This window comes from Symphodus melops (assembly GCF_947650265.1).
Source record: "Symphodus melops genome assembly, chromosome: 18".
Classification (NCBI taxonomy): Eukaryota; Metazoa; Chordata; class Actinopteri; order Labriformes; family Labridae; genus Symphodus; species Symphodus melops.
In genome coordinates this window covers 2,154,088-2,172,798 of record NC_136708.1, presented here as the reverse complement: position 1 = coordinate 2,172,798, position 18,711 = coordinate 2,154,088, and the positions used below count along the sequence as shown (strand labels likewise).

The following is an 18,711-nucleotide window of genomic DNA, read 5'->3' as shown; positions in this document are numbered from 1 at the left end:
CCTGGTCGGCCATCTTTGCATGAGTGTGTGTGTGTGTGTGTGTGTGTGTGTTTTGTCTCAAACTGAATGTGAGTCTCTCCGTGTCGGCTTCAGATCCGACCTTCATCAGCTCCAGCTTCGTCCCCGACGAGGAGAAGATTTATTTCTTCTTCAGCGAGGTGGGCAGAGAGTACGACTTCATCGACAAGTTCGTCGTCTCGCGGGTCTCTCAGATCTGCATGGTGAGAAAACGCACACACACACACACACACACACACACACACACACACACACACACACACACACACACACGCCTTCAGAGAGTTCTGACCACTCACTCATCAACGAGTCACTTCAAACAGACTGTTTGTGCAGAACTCAGATGTGACGACATGCGGGAACAGGAAGTGTTCAAGCAGCAACGCAGGAAGTCTGAAGAACCTGTGCATGAACACGCCTCCTTTAATTAACGGACTCGACAGTGTGTGTGTGTGTGTGTGTGTGTGCATGTCTGAGTGTGTGTGTGTGTGTGTGTGTGTGTATATGTCTGAGTGTGTGTGTGTGTGGAGCTCTCTGGACACAGAGAAGGTGGTAAATGTGTCTTTGAACATCTCAGACGGTTGTTCTAAATAAAGGCGAGCGTGCACGACGGGACACGCTGACGATGCGTCTGACTCGGGTGGAAAACTTCCCTCCGACTGGAAACTGTCCGCTGCAGACGGAGCGTGACCTCGGATAGATTAATCATCAGGATGTTTGTGCACAAAGAGGGAACTTCAGGTTGGAAAGAAAAAATGAGAACTGCAACCAAATCCTCTCGGGGGGGGGGGGGGGCGCTGATCAGACTCAGAGGACTAGAACAACCTGAGGTGATAATAAGGCTGCTGTGTGTGTGTGTGTGTGTGTGTGTGTGTGTGTGTGTGTGTGTGTGTGTGTGTGTGTGTGTGTGTGTGTGTGTGTGTGTGTGTGTGTGTGTGTGTGTGTGTGTGTGTGTGTGTGTGTGTGTGTGTGTGTGTGTGTGTGTGTGTGTGTGTGTGTGTGTGTGTGTGTGTGTGTGTGTGTGTGTGTGTGTGTGTGTGTGTGTGTTGCTGACAGCAGCAGGTAGAAGTGCTGCGTCTCTATTTAACGCCTCCTCCTCCTCTCGGGTTCATCAGAGCGACGTCGGGGGCCAGCGGACGCTGCAGAGACGTTGGACCACGTTTGCTAAAGCACAGCTGCTGTGTCAGGCCGACAACGAGCTGCCGTACAACGTCATCCAGGACGTCGACGCACTCCCACCTGCAGAGGGCGCCGCGGCAGACGACACGCTCTTCTACGGCATCTTCACCTCCCAGTGGTGAGTGAGAACGCAGCACACGCCACGCTGGGTGGATGATTAGTTTACCCTGAACACAAAGACAAATCAGTTCTGTGCAAGTCAGAGGTCACGCAGAGGTCACACAGAGGTCACGCAGAGGTCACGCAGAGGTGACACCGAAACAAAAGGAAGTTTGGAAATCGCTGGAAGGAAGTTTCAACATGTGCATGGATGTGAAAGAAACACAGAGGGAGCAGCATGTTTAATGTTCTGCAGTAAAGGAGTCTCATCACGTTAACGTCTCGTCTCCATCATCCAGGTCGGTAAACTCGGGACGCTCGGCGGTGTGCTCGTTCCGCCTGAGTGACATCAAATCAGTCTTCTCCGGAAACTACAAAGTCCTGAACCGGGACACATTACAGTGGAGCACCCGGGTTCAGGAGAAGGTCGCCAATCCAGGAGAGGTAATGATGGAGCGAGGGAGAAACGGGACGCGTCCTTCAGTCCTGTAGCAAAGACGTCTTAAACTCTTAACAAGCAGAGTGCATGTTCCACTTTGTCTTTAGTTTGAGTTCATGACCCAGTTTATCCAAACTGATGCTGAACGTACTCACACGAGGCAGACGGGCTGCAGACTGGCTGCAGACTCCCTGCAGACCTGCTGCAGACTGGCTGCAGACTGGCTGCAGACTGGTTACAGACGGGCTGCAGACCTGCTGCAGACCTGCTGCAGACTGGTTGCAGACTGGCTGCAGACGGGCTGCAGACTGGCTGCAGACTGGCTGCAGACTGGTTACAGACGGGCTGCAGACTGGCTGCAGACTGGTTGCAGACTGGCTGCAGACTGGCTGCAGACTGGTTGCAGACTGGTTACAGACTGGCTGCAGACTGGCTGCAGACTGGCTGCAGACGGGCTGCAGACGGGCTGCAGACTCCCTGCAGACTCCCTGCAGACTGGCTGCAGACTGGTTGCAGACTGGTTGCAGACTGGCTGCAGACTGGTTGCAGACTCCCTGCAGACTGGCTGCAGACTGGTTGCAGACTGGTTGCAGACTGGTTGCAGACTGGTTGCAGACTGGCTGCAGACGGGCTGCAGACTGGCTGCAGACGGGCTGCAGACGGGCTGCAGACTGGCTGCAGACTGGCTGCAGACTGGCTGCAGACGGGCTGCAGACGGGCTGCAGACGGGCTGCAGACTCCCTGCAGACTCCCTGCAGACTCCCTGCAGACTGGCTGCAGACGGGCTGCAGACTGGCTGCAGACTGGTTGCAGACTGGTTGCAGACTGGTTGCAGACTCGCCCCCGCACGTCTAAACGTCACGTCCCTGCATGTCGTCTGTTCTGCCTCTCTCTGTGTGCGCAGTGCGGCCTTCACAACGCCTCGGACAACGCTCTCCGTTTCGTCAAAGAGAACTTCCTGGCAGACGACAGCGTGCGGCCCGTGGGGAGGACTCTGACCATGGTTTCTGCCGAGCACACCTACAGTCACCTGAGCGTGCAGAGGGTGCGGGCGGTGAACCGCCGGGACTACACCGTCCTCTTCCTGCTCACAGGTTGGTGACAGGAAGCGTCACTCCGACGTCATCGTCACCTTCTTTAAAGTTTAACAGAAATCCTTCAACTGTTTCCTCTTCCTGTCTCGCAGAGTCCGGCTTCCTGCACAAAGCGGTGCTGCTGCAGACCGGCGCTCACATCATCGAGGAGGTTCAGGTGTTTGTGCAGCCGCAGCCCGTCAAGAGTCTGAAGCTGTCCGGAGCGCAGGTAGGTACAGTCCAGCCGTGCACGCTGTGACATCATCAGACCTTTAGACCCTGCTCTGACACCATGAACATGTGACGTGTGTCTGCAGGGAGTGATCTATGTGGGCACGTCCGAGGGCGTGGTCAGGGTCCCCACGGCCAACTGCTCAGTGTACTGGACCTGTCCTCAGTGTGTACTGGCCCGAGACCCGTTCTGTGGCTGGGACCCGAACAGCAGGGCCTGCGTGGGGGTCTCCAAGGCCAAGACCAGTCTGTGAGTACTGGGAGTGATTTAAACAGGGTTTGACAGGAAGTGGTTCTCAGGTGGACCTGTGCTCACGGTGTTCCTGTTCCTCCTCAGAGTTCAGGACGTGGACCGGGGGAACGTGGAGGAGGCGTGCAGCAGCGTGCCGTTAACGCCCAGAGCCAGATTCAGCCCCAACAAACTGTCTGCAGGTGAGTTAAACTCCGCCCTGCTGCTCGCCTGCAGGACGCCAGATCCAGAATCAGCAGGATTTTGGTGTTTGGGCGGTCTCTGTGTTTGGGAGTCTCTGTGTTTGGGGGTCTCTGTGTTTGGGCGGTCTCTGTGTTTGGGGGGTCTCTGTGTTTGGGCGGTCTTGGTGTTTGGGCGGTCTCTGTGTTTGGGCGGTCTCTGTGTTTGGGCGGTCTCTGTGTTTGGGGGGTCTCTGTGTTTGGGCGGTCTTGGTGTTTGGGCGGTCTCTGTGTTTGGGGGGTCTCTGTGTTTGGGGGGTCTGGTATTTGGGCGGTCTCTGTGTTTGGGCGGTCTCTGTTTGGGGTGTCCTGGTGTTTGGGCGGTCTCTGTGTTTGGGGGGGTCCTGATCCTTGGGCGGTCCTGGTGATTGGGGGGTCCTGGTAGTTGGGCGGTCCTGGTGTTTAGGGGGTCCTGGTCCTTGGGCGGTCTGGTGATGTCATCTGTATTTTCAGCCTCGTGTCCTCCAGGTGAGCTGGTCTCGGTCTCTCTGAACGAGGTGGTCCGGCTGCAGTGTCCCCCGTCCTCGCTCCTGTCCCGGCAGCAGTGGGAGCGTCCTAACAGCCGTCTGTCCCCCGAGCTCTACCTGCACCTGGAGGACGGCAGCCTGAGCTTCGTGGCCACGCCCACCACGCTGGGTCACTACCTGTGCCTGTCCACGGAGAACGGCTTCCAGCAGACCGTGGCCATCTACCACGTCCGACAGAAGAGCGGCAGCACGGCGCAGACCCAGCCCAGCTCGCACCCCGTCACTCAGGCGGGGGCCCGACCGGGGCCCAGATCGCAGCCCTCCGAGGGGCCTCAGAGGACAGAATCAGTACTGGGGACTGAGCCCACACAGTCCAGCAGAGACCCTCTGACCCCCACCCCACAGCAGGACAGAGACCACACCCTGTGGACCGAAGAGTCCGGGCTCAGAGGGACTAAGCTCTGGGAGGAGGGGCCCCTGATGTCGGCACGGGGCCCCTGCTACCTGAAGGAGCTGGTGGCGGTGTCGGTGCTGCTGCTCCTGTGTGTCAGTGTGCTCGTCACCATGCTGCTCTACACCTTCAGACAGCGCTGCCGAAGCCGCACCGCCCCCCAGGCGGGGACCCCTGCCATCGGCCGCAGGACCTCCATGGAGCAGGAGGCCCTCAGGGGCCCCTGCGTGAGCAATCGAAACGGGAAGACCCCGCACAGTGCACAGGCGGGGGGGCTGGTTAGCAACGGGGCCCTGACGGGGTCTAACGGACATTTACCCAACACCCCCATCTGACTGTTACACACACACACACACACACACACACACACTGTTACACCTGAGAGGTGGGAGGGGCCTGTTACCATGGTGACAGGCCCCTGAAGCTAAGCTAATGCAGCACCTGAAACCTTCCTGTGTTGTTTCCTCCGTGCTGAAATGTTCGAGAGTCTGTGAGACGAACTGAAGACGCAGTTTTCTCTTTTCATGAGTCGTTTTTATTCTCAGGAGGTCAAAAAAAAAAAAAAAAACAGACTGATGTCACATTTTTAATGTTTTCATCTCAGAAATGGGACTAAAAGAAATGTTTTTTGTTTTTTTTTCACTTTTTGCCAAACAGATATTTTAGGAAACTTAAAGTAAATATTTTCATATGGAAGAAAAGTCGGACCTGAAGGATTGTTTTCAATCCTGAACACTTTCATCTGCACGAGGGACGAAGTCAACAGGAAGTGTTTTTGCACCTGCACAGAAGTTCCATCAGACTGGGACAGGTCAATGTGTCTCTATCTCCACGTGTTAGCATCAGTGTCCTCCTGTCTGTGAGTCCATGAAGACAATGATGGTGAGATGTTTAAAACCCTGCAGAGGTCTCTCTGAGGAGCTCTGACTGTACGCTCAGCGGCTGCTCTGATTGGCTACGAGGTGTGACAGGAATAAAACCTGAATGTGTCCTGTGTGTGTCTGTGTGTTTATTCCAGATATTAATGCTTCGATTTCACACTGATTAACTTGTTAATGCTGACAGCCCGACTTCCAACAGATCCAGGTGAGCTTAACAAATATCTGACCTACTTTGAGGGTCATGTGACATATAAGACAGGGGAGATTCTTTCCCACAGCTCTGTGTTCCCACCAAGGATCATACAAACTGTTCAGTCGGGGTCAGACGAGCCTTTCAGCACCTCGTTGCTCCGTGTACTTCACGTTTATCATACGGCGCTATGGTGTTATTACTGGGAACATGTTCAGCAGCTGCCGCCTCCTAAACTTGACTGAACTGAGATAAGATTTTTTTTTGTTCCAGAAAATGAAGCTGAACACAGCTGTGATAACAGCACACACACACACACACACACACACACACACACACACACACACACTCAGCTGTTAGGGCGGCTTCAATGCAGCACAGGACATACTTTATAAAAAGTTTTAAGAGTTGAAATATGTTAAGTAACTTCTGAGTCAGCGCATACAAGTTCAAGATTGTGTTTATTTGGTTTTTTTTTTTAAAAAGTCACTTTTAAAAAGTCACTGATTCTTGTGTTGTGTTTAAGTGTATTGTGTGATGGTCTTTATTTCTTTTTACACAATATTTTAACACACTTTAAGAAGAAACCTGAATTATTACTTTAAAAAATTCCAGTTTCCAAAATGTTTCTCCGACAGATAAATCTTTGTCTTCTGGCGCCACCTCGTGGTCAAAACCTTTAAAACATCAAGTCTTAAATGTTATTGTTTACAGAGAATAAAACACTCATGTTAACAGTTCATAACTGTTTATATATTCAAAGGTTGTTTTACAATTATTAATAGAATAAGAATAATGCACAACAAAGGGAATAACGATAGAGTTAAATAAAAAGATTAAAAGATAGATAGATAGATAGATAGATACTTTATTGATCCCGAAGGAAATTCAACTAAGAAAACTGTTAAAATTTCATCATCGTCATTTCCTAAAAAATAAAAGTCTGCTTTGTGAAGGTCATGTCTTTATCTTGTAAGTGTATTATTGTATTTCTATTAGTTTAGCCAATGGTTATTATCTAATTATTAGTCACGCTAAATTAATTGTATCTAAATTTAATTATCAGTGGCAGTATGAGTCGCGATTTTTATTATTATTATTATTATTGTTATTGTTATTATTATCATCGTTGTTTGCAGTCGGCCACGTCACTCAACTGAGTCACTTTTTTTAAAACTCGTCCACTGAATGACGTCACAGGCGCCCCGCGCGCTCTCCGCAGTCTGTGTGGGACCTGCTGACCGAAACTAGTCCGAGTCTCTCTCTGAGTGCTGCAGTGAGAGCAGCTCGTGAACACACCCTGCAGCATCCTGCAGAGCATCCTCACACACACACACGCACACACACTCACTCACACACACACGCGCGCGCGGAGCCCTCTGAAACACACACCTGCACTGAGCGGACATCACGGGAGACAAACATCTGCAGTAAGTTCATCCGATCACCGTGTTTTCACCGGGACAGGTAACCCGGGACCTGCTGACATTGAGGTGTCATTGCTGAAGGAGAAGCCGTCACGTGGTCTGATGCTGGTTTTTATACACACGCAGGTTTTGTTAAAGTCGGGGGGGTGTTGTTAGAAATGTAGCCCTGATGAGTCCGGCGCGGATCGGCCTGAGTTTAGTTTCGGTGTTTTGGAGCTGAGTCAGATGTGAGTGCGGCCCATCAGCGCCTCCCTGCTCTCTGCTGCTGCTGCTGCTGCTGCTGCTGCTGCGGATGTTTTTATCAACCTGCAACCATCTCCTCGTGATTCGAGCCTGCAGAAATGTGCGATAGAACATTTTAATGTGCAGACTAAAACTAAACATGTCGACTGCTGAATCTGGATTATCCTGCGAGTCAGCACGTGAACGTTTCATGCTCACTCAGCATGATCTTGATTTCCTGTGAAGAGGCAGATATGTTCAGTTGTGCTGCGTCATTCCTGCAGATAAAGTTATCCTTCAGAGCAGACACGTGAGCAGCTTTAGATCAGAGCTGATGAAGCATCCACACACACACACACACACACACACACCTCTCTTGACAAACAGCAAGAGGACACTGAGGGACGGAGGTTCACAAACGGTGGTCGGTGGACCTCTGATGAGCCAGCTGTAAAAGGCCTGAATAATAATATACGACATGTAACGACTGCATGTCGTGGACGAGAGAGTTGATCACCTTTTGCTTTTTACCTTGTCGTAAATCTTTGGCGCTAACACGGCTGCAGAGAAGTTCATAAACTAAAGTCACACAGTTCATGATGATGATTTCTCTCTGTCAGCAGCACGATGGCGAAGAACGACATAGACCCGATGCCTCCGGTGGGGAACCTCAGCGAGGGACAGCGGAACAGTCTGCTCAAGATGGAGCCCAAGACTCTTGGAGTGAGTGTGCACACAGAAAGAGTTCATCCTCTGACAGTTAATCAGAATCAGAATCAGAATGATGCGAACAGAACAACGTGGAGGAAAAGGACTGAGAGCAGCTTTTTACACGTAACAGTCTAAGTTTATAAGCGTGCTGACTTTACCCGCTCTTTACCCGTCAGGCGATCCAGGTGGTCATCGGGCTCCTGATTCTGTGTCTGAGTGCTTCGGTACTGCAGATCCATGAAGTCCACTTCACAGGAGACGTGGCCCTCTTCCTCATCGTGGTCATCCAGGTAAAACCTTCTTTTTCTTCTCAGCTGTGTGTTGAGGTCTGATTGAACCTTAAACCCTCCATTGATCTAAACGCTCCATCTCAGTCAGTCTTGTTGTGACCCTGCAGGTGACATTGTCCGGCTCGGTGTTGATCCACAGTGCGAGGAAGCAGACTCTGTTCTGGGTGAGTGGGACTCTGCGTCACTGTCAGGGATGTTCATGTTGAACTATGAGGATATAGATTATTGATCAATAAGGTCGATCTATTCAGGCCTCGTTCAAAGCTACAATCTGCTGTTCTGTTTCTCCAAAGTACAAAGTCAGTTCGTTAGATCGAGAAAATAAAAGATTAGATCATAATTTATTCATCTCACAAGCAGAGAAATTTACAGTGTTACAGCAGCAAAGCAGGAGAGCAGAAGAAAATCCAAAAAATCAAATAGATAAAAATATAAGTGTAGAAAAAATATGCATCAAAACAATAATTAAAGAGTAAAATATGCGTGTCAGAGGAGAATGTTTTATTAGCGTATTAAAAATACCTTTAAGAACATAAAACATGTCCTGCAGCTGGTCAGAGTGGATCTAAAGCCCATCAGCTGTCTGATCTTTGTAAATAAAAAATAAATAGATAATTGTATCATGTGCATAAAGACGCACCAAGCTGCTGTTTCCAGTAAAATAAAATGAAACAGGTCCGTGAACGGAGCCTTGTGGGACTCCTTCTCAGATATCCCTGTCGTTAGCATGAACATCCTGTCGGGTCAAAAAGTCGCTTCAGAGGAGTGAAAGTAGAATAATTCCAATTCAAGCAGTGTGGCTGGAATTAGTTTGTTTTTGTTTGTTTTTTTCAGGTGAAATATGTCCTGATCCTTCATCTCATCAGTGCAGCGTTCGCCACAGCTGCTCTGGGTCTGATGTCCAAACACCTGCCCTACCGCCAGGACTCGTACCACTGTGAACACTGCCGCAAGCTCGAGCTGCACGCTGTGGTAAAGTCCCTAAAACACTTTCCTCAGATTCATCAGCACATTTTATCCATTAGTTAAAAATTAAAGTCTGTATGAAGGCAGTTTAAAGGTTAAGACTTACATCTTTAAATGTAAAGCTGGGTAATAACAGAAATGTAAGCTGACTGGTTTTAACAACAACAACAGAATCTGTGGCAGAAAATTCAGTTCAGTTTGTTTGGATTTGAGTCTTGTCTGGTGCAAGACTGAAACATGTTTAGCTGCAGTGTTCAGGCTTTAGTTCTATTTTAAGATAATACTTTTACTTCTTAGTTTGCTAAATTACAGAAATATTTTAAAAACTGGGTTGACCAACTTTTCTGGGAACACTTCCAAATAGGAAAAAAAGGAGCAAGTATTAAATGTCCCCTCTGAAGGCGTGTTACTGATCTGCTGCGACCTCGATGACTTCCATGTTACGAGAGCAGATTTAAACACAAATATAAAAGAGGCTGGCTTCAGAAGAGGACCTGTACTGAGGGATAGAATAATACAAATAAATAAAAGATTTATTTTTTTTAAATTGAATTAAATGGATGACCAAACAGTTGTAGTCTGCAACTTCACCACTAGGTGGCACTATCCTCCACATATTGCTCGTTAGGCAGCTCCAGTTTACTGATATTTAGATTCACAGTGAAACTTCAGACGTGTGAGGTTCAAGAGGATCCCTTATGATAAGTTATAATACTATAATACTTAAAATTACAGCATGTTGAAGATTTAACGCATCACACTTTTTATCCTTTACTGTCATAAAGTTATTTTTAATTATTAACTGATGCTTTTGTAGAACATAGAGCCGGTTAACATAGACAGAGAAGGGCGGTCGATTCTCGCATTTAAAGACATGTAACCAGAAGCATGTTTACATTTCTGCTTTACTAAATGAACAAAACTATTCATTGATTCTCCGAGATGTTGATAAGCTTATCGATTGACTAATCGCTACAGCACCAATTGGAGGCAGTTGAATGAATTCTCAGTTGACACTTGATGTTATGAAGAAACAGACTCCATGTTTCTTTGTCTGTTCACTGCAGCAACATTGTTTCAGGAAATGCACCGGGCTGATCGAGCAAAAGTGTAAAGTAAGTGACTATAAAACTATACTTTGGTGTGATCGGTTCACTGTTTGTAGAATCAGCAGAGTCACTAAACCCTGAGTGTGAGTTCAGTGTTAGTGCTGCGTCTCCGGTCTTCTCACTGTTCTCCATGATTCCTCCTTTCAGCTGTTGATCGACGGGATCCTGGGAACGCTGGTGATCTTCCTGGTCCTGGAGCTGCTGATCTGCATCACCGCCATGCTGTTTGGACTCAGTGTCATCGCTGCTGGAGGAGCGAGGGTGAGCTCTGATACCTGAAAGGTTCATCTGACTTTTGACCTGTAGGGGCAGCAGCGCGCCATCCTTTTGCTGAATTGTCACCTTTGATTTGATCATTTCTGTCTCTTTAGGTGGTCAAAAAACCTTGATTGGATTTTTACAAGTTTAGTAGAAGACTAAGATGAACGTTATTCTTACTAAATAGTGTGTTTGTGTGTCTCGTAGAGTCCGAGCCAGAGACCCGTCTATCCACAGAGCCGCCCCCCACCTGTCCCAGCTGTTGAGGCTGTTCCAGCTGTTTACGTAGCGCCACCTGCAGCTGAACCAGAACCACCTCAGGTATCACAGATAGACATATGTTCTGTACATCACTGATGTGAGCGGGCAGTGGAACTGGATCAGATAGAAGTGATTGTACCCGACCTAAAAACCTGGCTAAACACTGAAGCTACAGTGTCCACCACATGGTGACCTGTGTGAGAGGAGGAGGGGGGAGACAGCTCTCTGTGATGATTAGAGTTTAGACTGCAGTACTCATTTTAAACACTAGGGGCAGAGTTACATACTACACACCATGCTGATAAACTTAATGCAAGCGTTAAGTTTGATGTTTTCTTCGCCTCTGTCAGCAGGTCGAGGTCGTTGTGACTGAACCCGACTCAGATCAGATGGAGGACATCTCGACTCCGCCCACTGACCCTCAGGTGGAGCCCATAGAACCCTCAGTCCCCTGAACTCAGCACGAAACAAACCCCGCTCGCTGTGGTGTCATGTCATGTCAGTCAGAGTGTAGACATGGAGGTCACTTCACAATATTTACACAGCGGCCATTTTCCTCTGATGACCCAGTGTGACACGGCGTCCTACAGCTGGTACGACCTAAGTTTAAAAAAAAAAGCCATGACCACGTAAAAATTCCTACACTGTTTTAACATAAACACTCGTGAACTATCAGGCAGGGCGCCCCTGAAGTCTTCCTTATTTGCATCTTCACAGAAACGTCTGTTAAAATAATGATATCTTGAGCGTAAAGCTCGATGTTTTGGACGTCAGGGATCTCCAGAGTTTTGTGAAGAGAACTTTTGCTCTACATTGATGCTTCACTTCAGGCACATGCTCGAGATTTTAGTGGAAAACGGCCGCTACGTGAACATGACGATCGTTCGTCAGCCTCCTGCTTGTCACTAATTGGCTAAAGCGGCTCGAGGTCGAAACAAAAAAACACAAGAGCGTGTCAAAATAAAAGTCTCCTTCCTGTTTCTTTCTCTCCTCACATGACATGAACACAGCGATGGATGTATAGAAAAGTGTAACACGGTTATGATGCAGATCAGTGTGACTGAACATGTTTATTTATTCTTCCACGATAAAAATAAAGTGTAGTCAGAGATAATACAGTAACAGAGACAGACACAGGAAATGACAGATCCCCCGTCACAATAAGAGTAAGTTGGATGTATTCACTTTAGCTGTTTTTATTTTTTTTGTTTTTAAAGTTTAGAAGATTTAATATGTGACCTGGTGCTGCTTGACCTCTCAGATGTCTTCATCCTCTACTTTTTATTCTTATCGTACGAACTACGGAAGCCCGGTACAGACATTCACCCAAACGTTTGGTTTGATTGGCTGCTTGTCAACGGGCAGGGCAGGCGACTTTGCTCCTTAAGGGGGGTCCCATCTGACAGCATTCACTCGAAACCAAAGTTAGTCAATGAAAGTCAACCAATAAAAGAGGAATTATCGATCTACATAAAACAGAACAAAGATGGACGCTGGCAGACATAATGGTGATAAACGCGGGTTGTAGGGCCCATAATTATTTCGTGTCTGGTGCTCCAACAGACTCTAGAAAAGTCTAAATTCAGTGGAGGTCGTCGGTACATATTTGTCCTTTGAAGTCCATCTAAAAAAAGCTGATTTTTGTCATTTTAACAGATTAAAGTGTCTCATTATCTGGAGAGGAAAAAGAAGCTGTTTTTGATCATAACAGATTCAATTAGCGTGATAGCTGAAGATACCAAGGGCTTTCTTTCTCTGAAATTTAAAAAAAAAAACACATTGACTAAATAAAAAAAGGCTAGATTCTCAATAAAGGGAGCAAACGGAGACGAAGTGGGAGGACAAAACCCCCTCGTCTCCCTCGTCATGTGACTGATCTGTTCCTCTGAACACGTGGAACATTGTAGTTTCATTTTAAACATTTTACTCGCTTATATCAACCTTCCTCTTAAATATTTTAAATCGTATTCAGTGAAGTTCTGTCAGTTCACCTGCGGGGATTGGCGGTACTGTAGCGCCCCCTGTTGACCAGCTGTCACTGACAAACCTACAGAAGCTGCAGCCAACAACACTTCAGTGATGGAGCCAAAGTGATGTGAACATGTTAAATGTTATCACAGGACGTCTTTAACTTCACACGATCAGATGAGTGTTAACACTGTCCTGGGTCTTATTGTGTAAAAAACCACGGGATGGCATGATGAACTGTCTATGAATGTATTTTAACCACAGTGAATAAACTCAGTGAAGAGAAATCAAGATGTCTGTTTCATCACATTCAAACAGAGAAGATGCACACGTTTATTTATTTAACTTCCTTTTCTTAAAGTCACGTCTTTGAAAACAGCGAGAGGAAGCCTGAGGCGATCTAGGCTCCAGGTCTCATCCTCATTTTTTCACGATTTTTTTTGTTTATGACTCAAGAAAAGTAACGCCGGTTTAACGCTGTTTCTGGTGTTTTATGCCTCAATTCGCCATGAAAATGTTCCTCCTGTTCTGTTTCCATCCATCTAAAAAAGGAAATAATCTTTAGGAAAGGCGAAGGAGGTTCGATTCAGGTTGTTGTTTCTTTTTGGGGGATTTGGAGTTTGCTGTTATGTTTTTCTTCACTGAAGAGACGGGACAGATATAAGGGTCTCTGGTCCGTCCGCTCTGCCTTTATTTCTCTTGAGGAAGGGTTATCCTCAATTACAATTATCATCATAACTCCCCGAATTCTGAACGGATTTTCACAGGGTTTGGTTACAAACAGCAGAAATGTAGTTATGATACAGGATGTTCAAAAATACGTGTTTTCATGCCTAAAGACTTTTTATTATGCTCTAACAAACACACATGGTAGGCTATGGTTTGTAGATAAATGTAAAAATGAATGAATTTGATATTTTAGTGAAGAAACAAGTATGATTGTTCATTTGAATTTATTTCTTCCAGAAGACTCTCCCTCTCTGAAAGAAATTGTTTGGTGTGTTGCGAAAAATTACGTGTTAAACTGATTAACACACCTCGTAAGAAAAAGGGGGCACCACCTGGCTTGCCAGGAACAATTGTATTAATTATGGAAATTAATAAAATTATTAATTATGAAAATCAATAAATTTATGGATTTATTACTAAGTTATGAGTTCTCAGAACGTTCGACCACTATGAATCAATACGAACACACTTCTGAATTTTATGGGTAATATTTAATGAATAAAAATTAACAATAACAGAATAACGGAACGATCCAAAAATGCATCAGATATATGAAGAAAACAACACAATGACTGATGTATGCTATGGAAGAAAAACCAGGAATGACAGATACTATCCTAACTAATTGAGTATGGTACGGTGTTTAACGCCTGTCTGACAAAATTATTGATTTCGGACAAAAATACCGAAAGGCAAAAAGATGAAAAGGAAGAAGTTGGAAGCTAAATTACGGGGCTGACCTGTCCGAGACACACGGCTGGAGGTCAGATGACACGACCACAAAGTCTATCATCGACCTCCGGCCTAGGGAGTCCTGGTGCCACGTGCACTTATGGACATCCCTGTGCTCGAACATGGTGTTTGTTATGGACAGACTGTGACTAGCACAGAAGTCCAATAACAGAACACCACTCTGGTTCAGATCAGGGAGGCCGTTCATCCCAATCACCCCACTCCTGTCGTTGCCCACGTGAGCATTGAAGTCCCCCAGTAGAACAATGGAGTCCCCAGTCGGAGCACTGTCCAGCACCCCTCCCAGGGACTCCAAGAAGGCCGGGTACTCCGCACTGCCGTTCGGGCCGTAGGCGTAGGGACACGACCCTCTCGTTCACCGGGGTGAACTCCAGCTGTGGGGCTATGAGCAAGCCCACACCAGCCCGCCGCCTCTCACCGCGGGCAACTCCAGAGAAGTAGAGAGTCCAGCCCCTCTCTAGGAGCTGGGTTCCAGAGCCCAAGCAGTGCGTGGAGGTGAGCCCGACTATATCTCGCCGGTACCTCTCAACCTCCTGCACAAGCTCAGGCTCCTTCCCCCATAGTGAGGTGACGTTCCTCCGGACCTTCAGGCATACAGGCCTTAGTCAGTTCAGGTGGACGGCCCGGAGGCCGAACAAACACAGGGGAAAGCTCTGGGGGACGGCCGGGAGGTCGAACAGGCACGGGAGAGAGTTCAGGTGGGCGGCCCAGAGACCGAGCAGGAACAGGAGAGAGCTCTGGGGGAAGGCCGGGAGCCCGAGCAGGAATGGGAGAGAGTTCAGGTGAGCGGCCCAGAGGCCGAGCAGGAACAGGAGAGAGTTCAGATGGTGCCCTTCGTCACCGGTTCTGTTCATTACTTTTATGGACAGAATTTCTACGCGCAGTCAGGGGCCGGAGGGGGTCCGGTTCGGGGACCACAGGATCTCGTCTCTGCTTTTTGCGGATGATGTGGTCTTGTTGGCTCCATCGAACCCGGACCTTCAGTGCGCACTGGGGCGGTTCGCTACCGAGTGTGAGGTGGCTGGGATGAGGATCAGCACCTCTAAATCTGAGGCCATGGTTCTCGACCAGAAAAAGGTGGCTTGGTCGGTGGGGAGTCCTTGCCAAAGGTGGAGGAGTTTAAGTATCTCGGGGTCTTGTTCACGAGTGGGGGGAAGATGGAGCGTGAGATCGACAGACGGATCGGTGCGGCGTCTGCAGTCATGCGGTCACTGTATCGGTCCGTCGTGGTGAAGAAGAAGCTAAGCCGAAAGGCGAAGCTCTCGATTTACCGGTCAATCTTCGTTCCTACCCTCACCTATGATCATGAGCTTTGGGTCATGACCGAAAGAACGAGATCTCGGATACAAGCGGCCGAAATGGGCTTCCTCCGTAGGGTGGCTGGGCGCACCCTTAGAGATAGGGTGAGGAGCTCGGTCACCAGGGAGGAGCTCGGAGTACAGCCGTTACTCCTCCACATCGAGAGGAGTCAGTTGAGGTGGTTCGGGCATCTGGTCCGGATGCCCCCTGGACGCCTCCCTAGGGAGGTGTTCCGGGCATGTCCCTCCGGGAGGAGGCCTCGGGGTAGACCCAGGACACGCTGGAGAGACTATGTCTCTCGGCTGGCTTGGGAACGCCTCGGGGTCCCACCGGAAGAGCTGGAGGAGGTGTCTGGGGTGAGGGAAGTCTGGGTGTCTCTGCTTAGACTGCTGCCCCCGCGACCCGGCCCCGGATAAGCGGTAGAAAATGGATGGATGGATGGATGGATGGAAGAATGGTGGAATAGCTCAACTCTGAAAAAAGCGTATTAGTGAATAACAGTCGACCAAAAAGATAACTGGCAAATAATTACTTTTTCACGTCATTTTCTGGTTCAATTTAATTTTATTTATTTATTTATTTTTTTGTTTGTTTGTTTTTTTTTCTTTGATGTATGAGTGTTGGGGGAACCGGAGTACCCGGAGAAAACCCAGAGACAGGATTAAAAGGTAGAATCGGGAAAGATGGGACCTAAATTAAAGTACTTTTTAACAAGCCGTGCAGCTTTTAACACAGATGTAAAAGTACTGTTGAGAAAAGAATCAAAGGATAAAATAACAAAGTGAAAGGTTTGGGGGATACGAGGTGGAGCTACAGGGGCGAGTCAGAAGTGGAGGAAAGGAAAAGTTACTGAGGCGTAGAGGGGGACCAACTGTATTACAAGACATCACAAGAGTCTTGTCCAGAGCAAGAGTGGAATCTCCATGGAGATTTTCTCTTCTCCTTTTTCTTGAATGATCCAAACCTATTTGACTTGGTGACTCCAACTTGTTCATCAGACATGACTGGGTGCACTTTATTCTTCTTTGGTTTGAAGAATCTGCTCCTGAAGTTTGACATCTTCTCTGGGACTTCACTTTTGATGTCTGCATTTGTGTGCTTCCTGAAAGCGTTCATTTTTTTGCAGAGGAGAACATCTTTTAATGTCCTCATGACGCTTTTGAACACCCTTCTGCATGCTCTGCAGTTTGGGCACTTGGTACAGGAACCAGATTGGCAAACAGAGGACTGTTTTGAATCTCTCATAGCCTTTGAGACAATGAGGTCGTCTTCCTCTTTGAACATATTTAGGATGGCCTTTGCAAATGCGGGAGTAAGACTGATCGAGGCGTCATCACCGACCACTTTACAGAACGCCTCACTAAAGGAGTCTTTCAACCTCTGCTGGATTTCTTCATTGTCCATAGGAGTGGCCCCTCTTGGACTAATGATCAACTCCCTCTGAGCGTTTTCTTGTTCCTCGAGAGAGGTTAGACTTGTAAAATATGAGAAAACTGTCTCTACTGCGAGTCTCAGCACATCTGAGTGCATGCTGGTCAGTTTCTCCTTTACATCACGGTTCAATACACCTCTGTTTGTATCCATTTTTTGCCCTTCAGTGAGGCTGTCAAAGAATCCCTTGATCGTGTGGTAAAAGCTGTTTTCCAGTTGCTTAAAAAGTAAGGGGACTTCCACATCTGCTGCTTCAGGATCCTCCTGTGGGTTGAAGGATTCTGCTGAAGATGAGGGACTGGCTGGTTTTGAGACCACCTTTGATTTTAGAGAGCCAGAGCTTGATGGCTGGCTGCTGATGGTTTTCTCGGTGTTGGATTCAAGGTCTCCGTGTGCAGGATAGTCCTCCGGTCCAGAAGGTGGTGTGTTATTTATAACACAGTCTTCCGACATGACTGCAGGTTTCACTTGAATCTGTTTGACATATGAACCGTGAGAAGAAGATGAATAACTTTTATCTTTGACGAGTCCTGTTGCTTTTTCCATTTTTGATGGATCCATTTTTACAGCCTCAGTGGAGCACATTGAGGTTGATGGAGAACAATATTTTGGAAGGGGAGAGCTAGATCTCCTCTCTCTAATCTCAACGAGCTTGTCAGCATTATCAGGTGTCAAAGAAGATGAATTATCATCCTCATCTGCCATCTGCTGATCTGCAGGATGCTGGACCTCTTTCTTTGATTTTGAACTGAACATTTGCTTTAGTCCAGACTTCATCTTCTTGAAAATATTCTTCTTTTTCTTAATTTTAGTTTCTTTACAAATTGTCTTGGTCGTTCTCTGATTCATCCGACTTAAGTCTGCAACGGTTGGATCCAGAGTGTCAGAGATGAAGCTGTCAGTATCATCAGAGGTCTCAGAAAGTGAATCACTTTCATCATCTTTGACAAGTTCTGCTGCTTTTTCTAATTTAGATGGATCCATCGTTACAGCCTTGGTGGAGCACATTGAGGTAGATGGAGAACAATATTTAGGAAGGGGAGAGCTAGATCTCCTCTCTCTAACCTTGACGAGCTTGTCAGTATTATCAGACGTCAAAGAAGATGAATAACTTTTATCTTTGACGAGTTCTGTTGCTTTGTCTAATTTAGATGGATCCATCGTTACAGCCTCAGTGGAGCACATTGAGGTAGATGGAGAAGAATATTTAGGAAGGGGAGAGCTAGATCTCCTCTCTCTAACCTCGACGAGCTTGTCAGCATTATCAGGTGTCAAAGAAGATGAATTATCATCCTCATCTTGAGCTGCCATCTGCTGATCTGCAGGATGCTGGACCTCTTTCTTTGATTTTGAACTGAACAACCGCTTTAGTGCAGACGTCATCTTCTTGAAAATATTCTTCTTTTTCTTCATTTTAGTTTCTTTACAAATTGTCTTGGTCGTTCTCTGATTCATCTCACTTAAGTCTGCAACGGTTGGATCCAGAGTGTCAGAGATGAAGCTGTCAGTATCATCAGAGGTCTCAGAAAGTGAATCACTTTCTTCCTCAGAAAGTGAATCACTTTCATCATCTTTGACAAGTTCTGCTGCTTTTTCCATTTTAGATGGATCCATTGTTACAGCCTCAGTGGAGCACATTGAGGTTGATGGAGAACAATATTTAGGAAAGGGAGAGCTAGATCTCCTCTCTCTAACCTTGACGAGCTTGTCAGCATTATCAGACGTCAAAGAAGATGAATGACTTTTATCTTTGACGAGTCCTGTTGCTTTTTCTAATTTAGATGGCTCCAT

General features: G+C 47.3%; 2 protein-coding genes across 6 annotated transcripts in view; both read left to right on the top strand.

Annotated features, from left to right (window-relative positions):
• sema4ab (sema domain, immunoglobulin domain (Ig), transmembrane domain (TM) and short cytoplasmic domain, (semaphorin) 4Ab) overlaps positions 1-5,174 on the top strand; it is a 13,107-nt gene extending 7,933 nt beyond the window's left edge. The window contains exons 8-15 of one of the 2 annotated variants that reach the window (XM_079368475.1): positions 94-221; positions 1,134-1,315; positions 1,596-1,740; positions 2,640-2,829; positions 2,922-3,037; positions 3,126-3,289; positions 3,377-3,471; positions 3,961-5,174. In XM_079368475.1, the coding sequence (XP_079224601.1) occupies positions 94-221; positions 1,134-1,315; positions 1,596-1,740; positions 2,640-2,829; positions 2,922-3,037; positions 3,126-3,289; positions 3,377-3,471; positions 3,961-4,760 (1,820 nt within the window). In that variant the 3' untranslated portion in view covers positions 4,761-5,174. The remainder of the gene's footprint in view (positions 1-93; positions 222-1,133; positions 1,316-1,595; positions 1,741-2,639; positions 2,830-2,921; positions 3,038-3,125; positions 3,290-3,376; positions 3,472-3,960) is intronic. The other variant, XM_079368476.1, reaches the window with a different exon arrangement.
• Positions 5,175-6,683: 1,509 nt separating this feature from the next.
• Positions 6,684-12,012, top strand: LOC306839139 (uncharacterized protein). 4 transcript variants are annotated; one of them, XM_079367658.1, is made up of 9 exons: positions 6,684-6,926; positions 7,766-7,868; positions 8,033-8,146; positions 8,254-8,310; positions 8,981-9,118; positions 10,180-10,227; positions 10,369-10,482; positions 10,687-10,800; positions 11,094-12,012. In XM_079367658.1, the coding sequence occupies exons 2-9, from the start codon at positions 7,773-7,775 to the stop codon at positions 11,193-11,195; spliced, it is 783 nt and encodes a 260-aa protein (XP_079223784.1). In that variant the 5' UTR covers positions 6,684-6,926; positions 7,766-7,772; the 3' UTR covers positions 11,196-12,012. The 4 variants fall into 4 exon arrangements, with proteins under 4 accessions (XP_079223784.1, XP_079223783.1, XP_079223782.1 ...); XM_079367657.1 differs by having other exon boundaries at positions 6,686-6,926; positions 7,769-7,868; positions 11,091-12,012; XM_079367656.1 differs by having other exon boundaries at positions 6,687-6,926; positions 11,091-12,012.
• Positions 12,013-18,711: the final 6,699 nt, after the last annotated feature.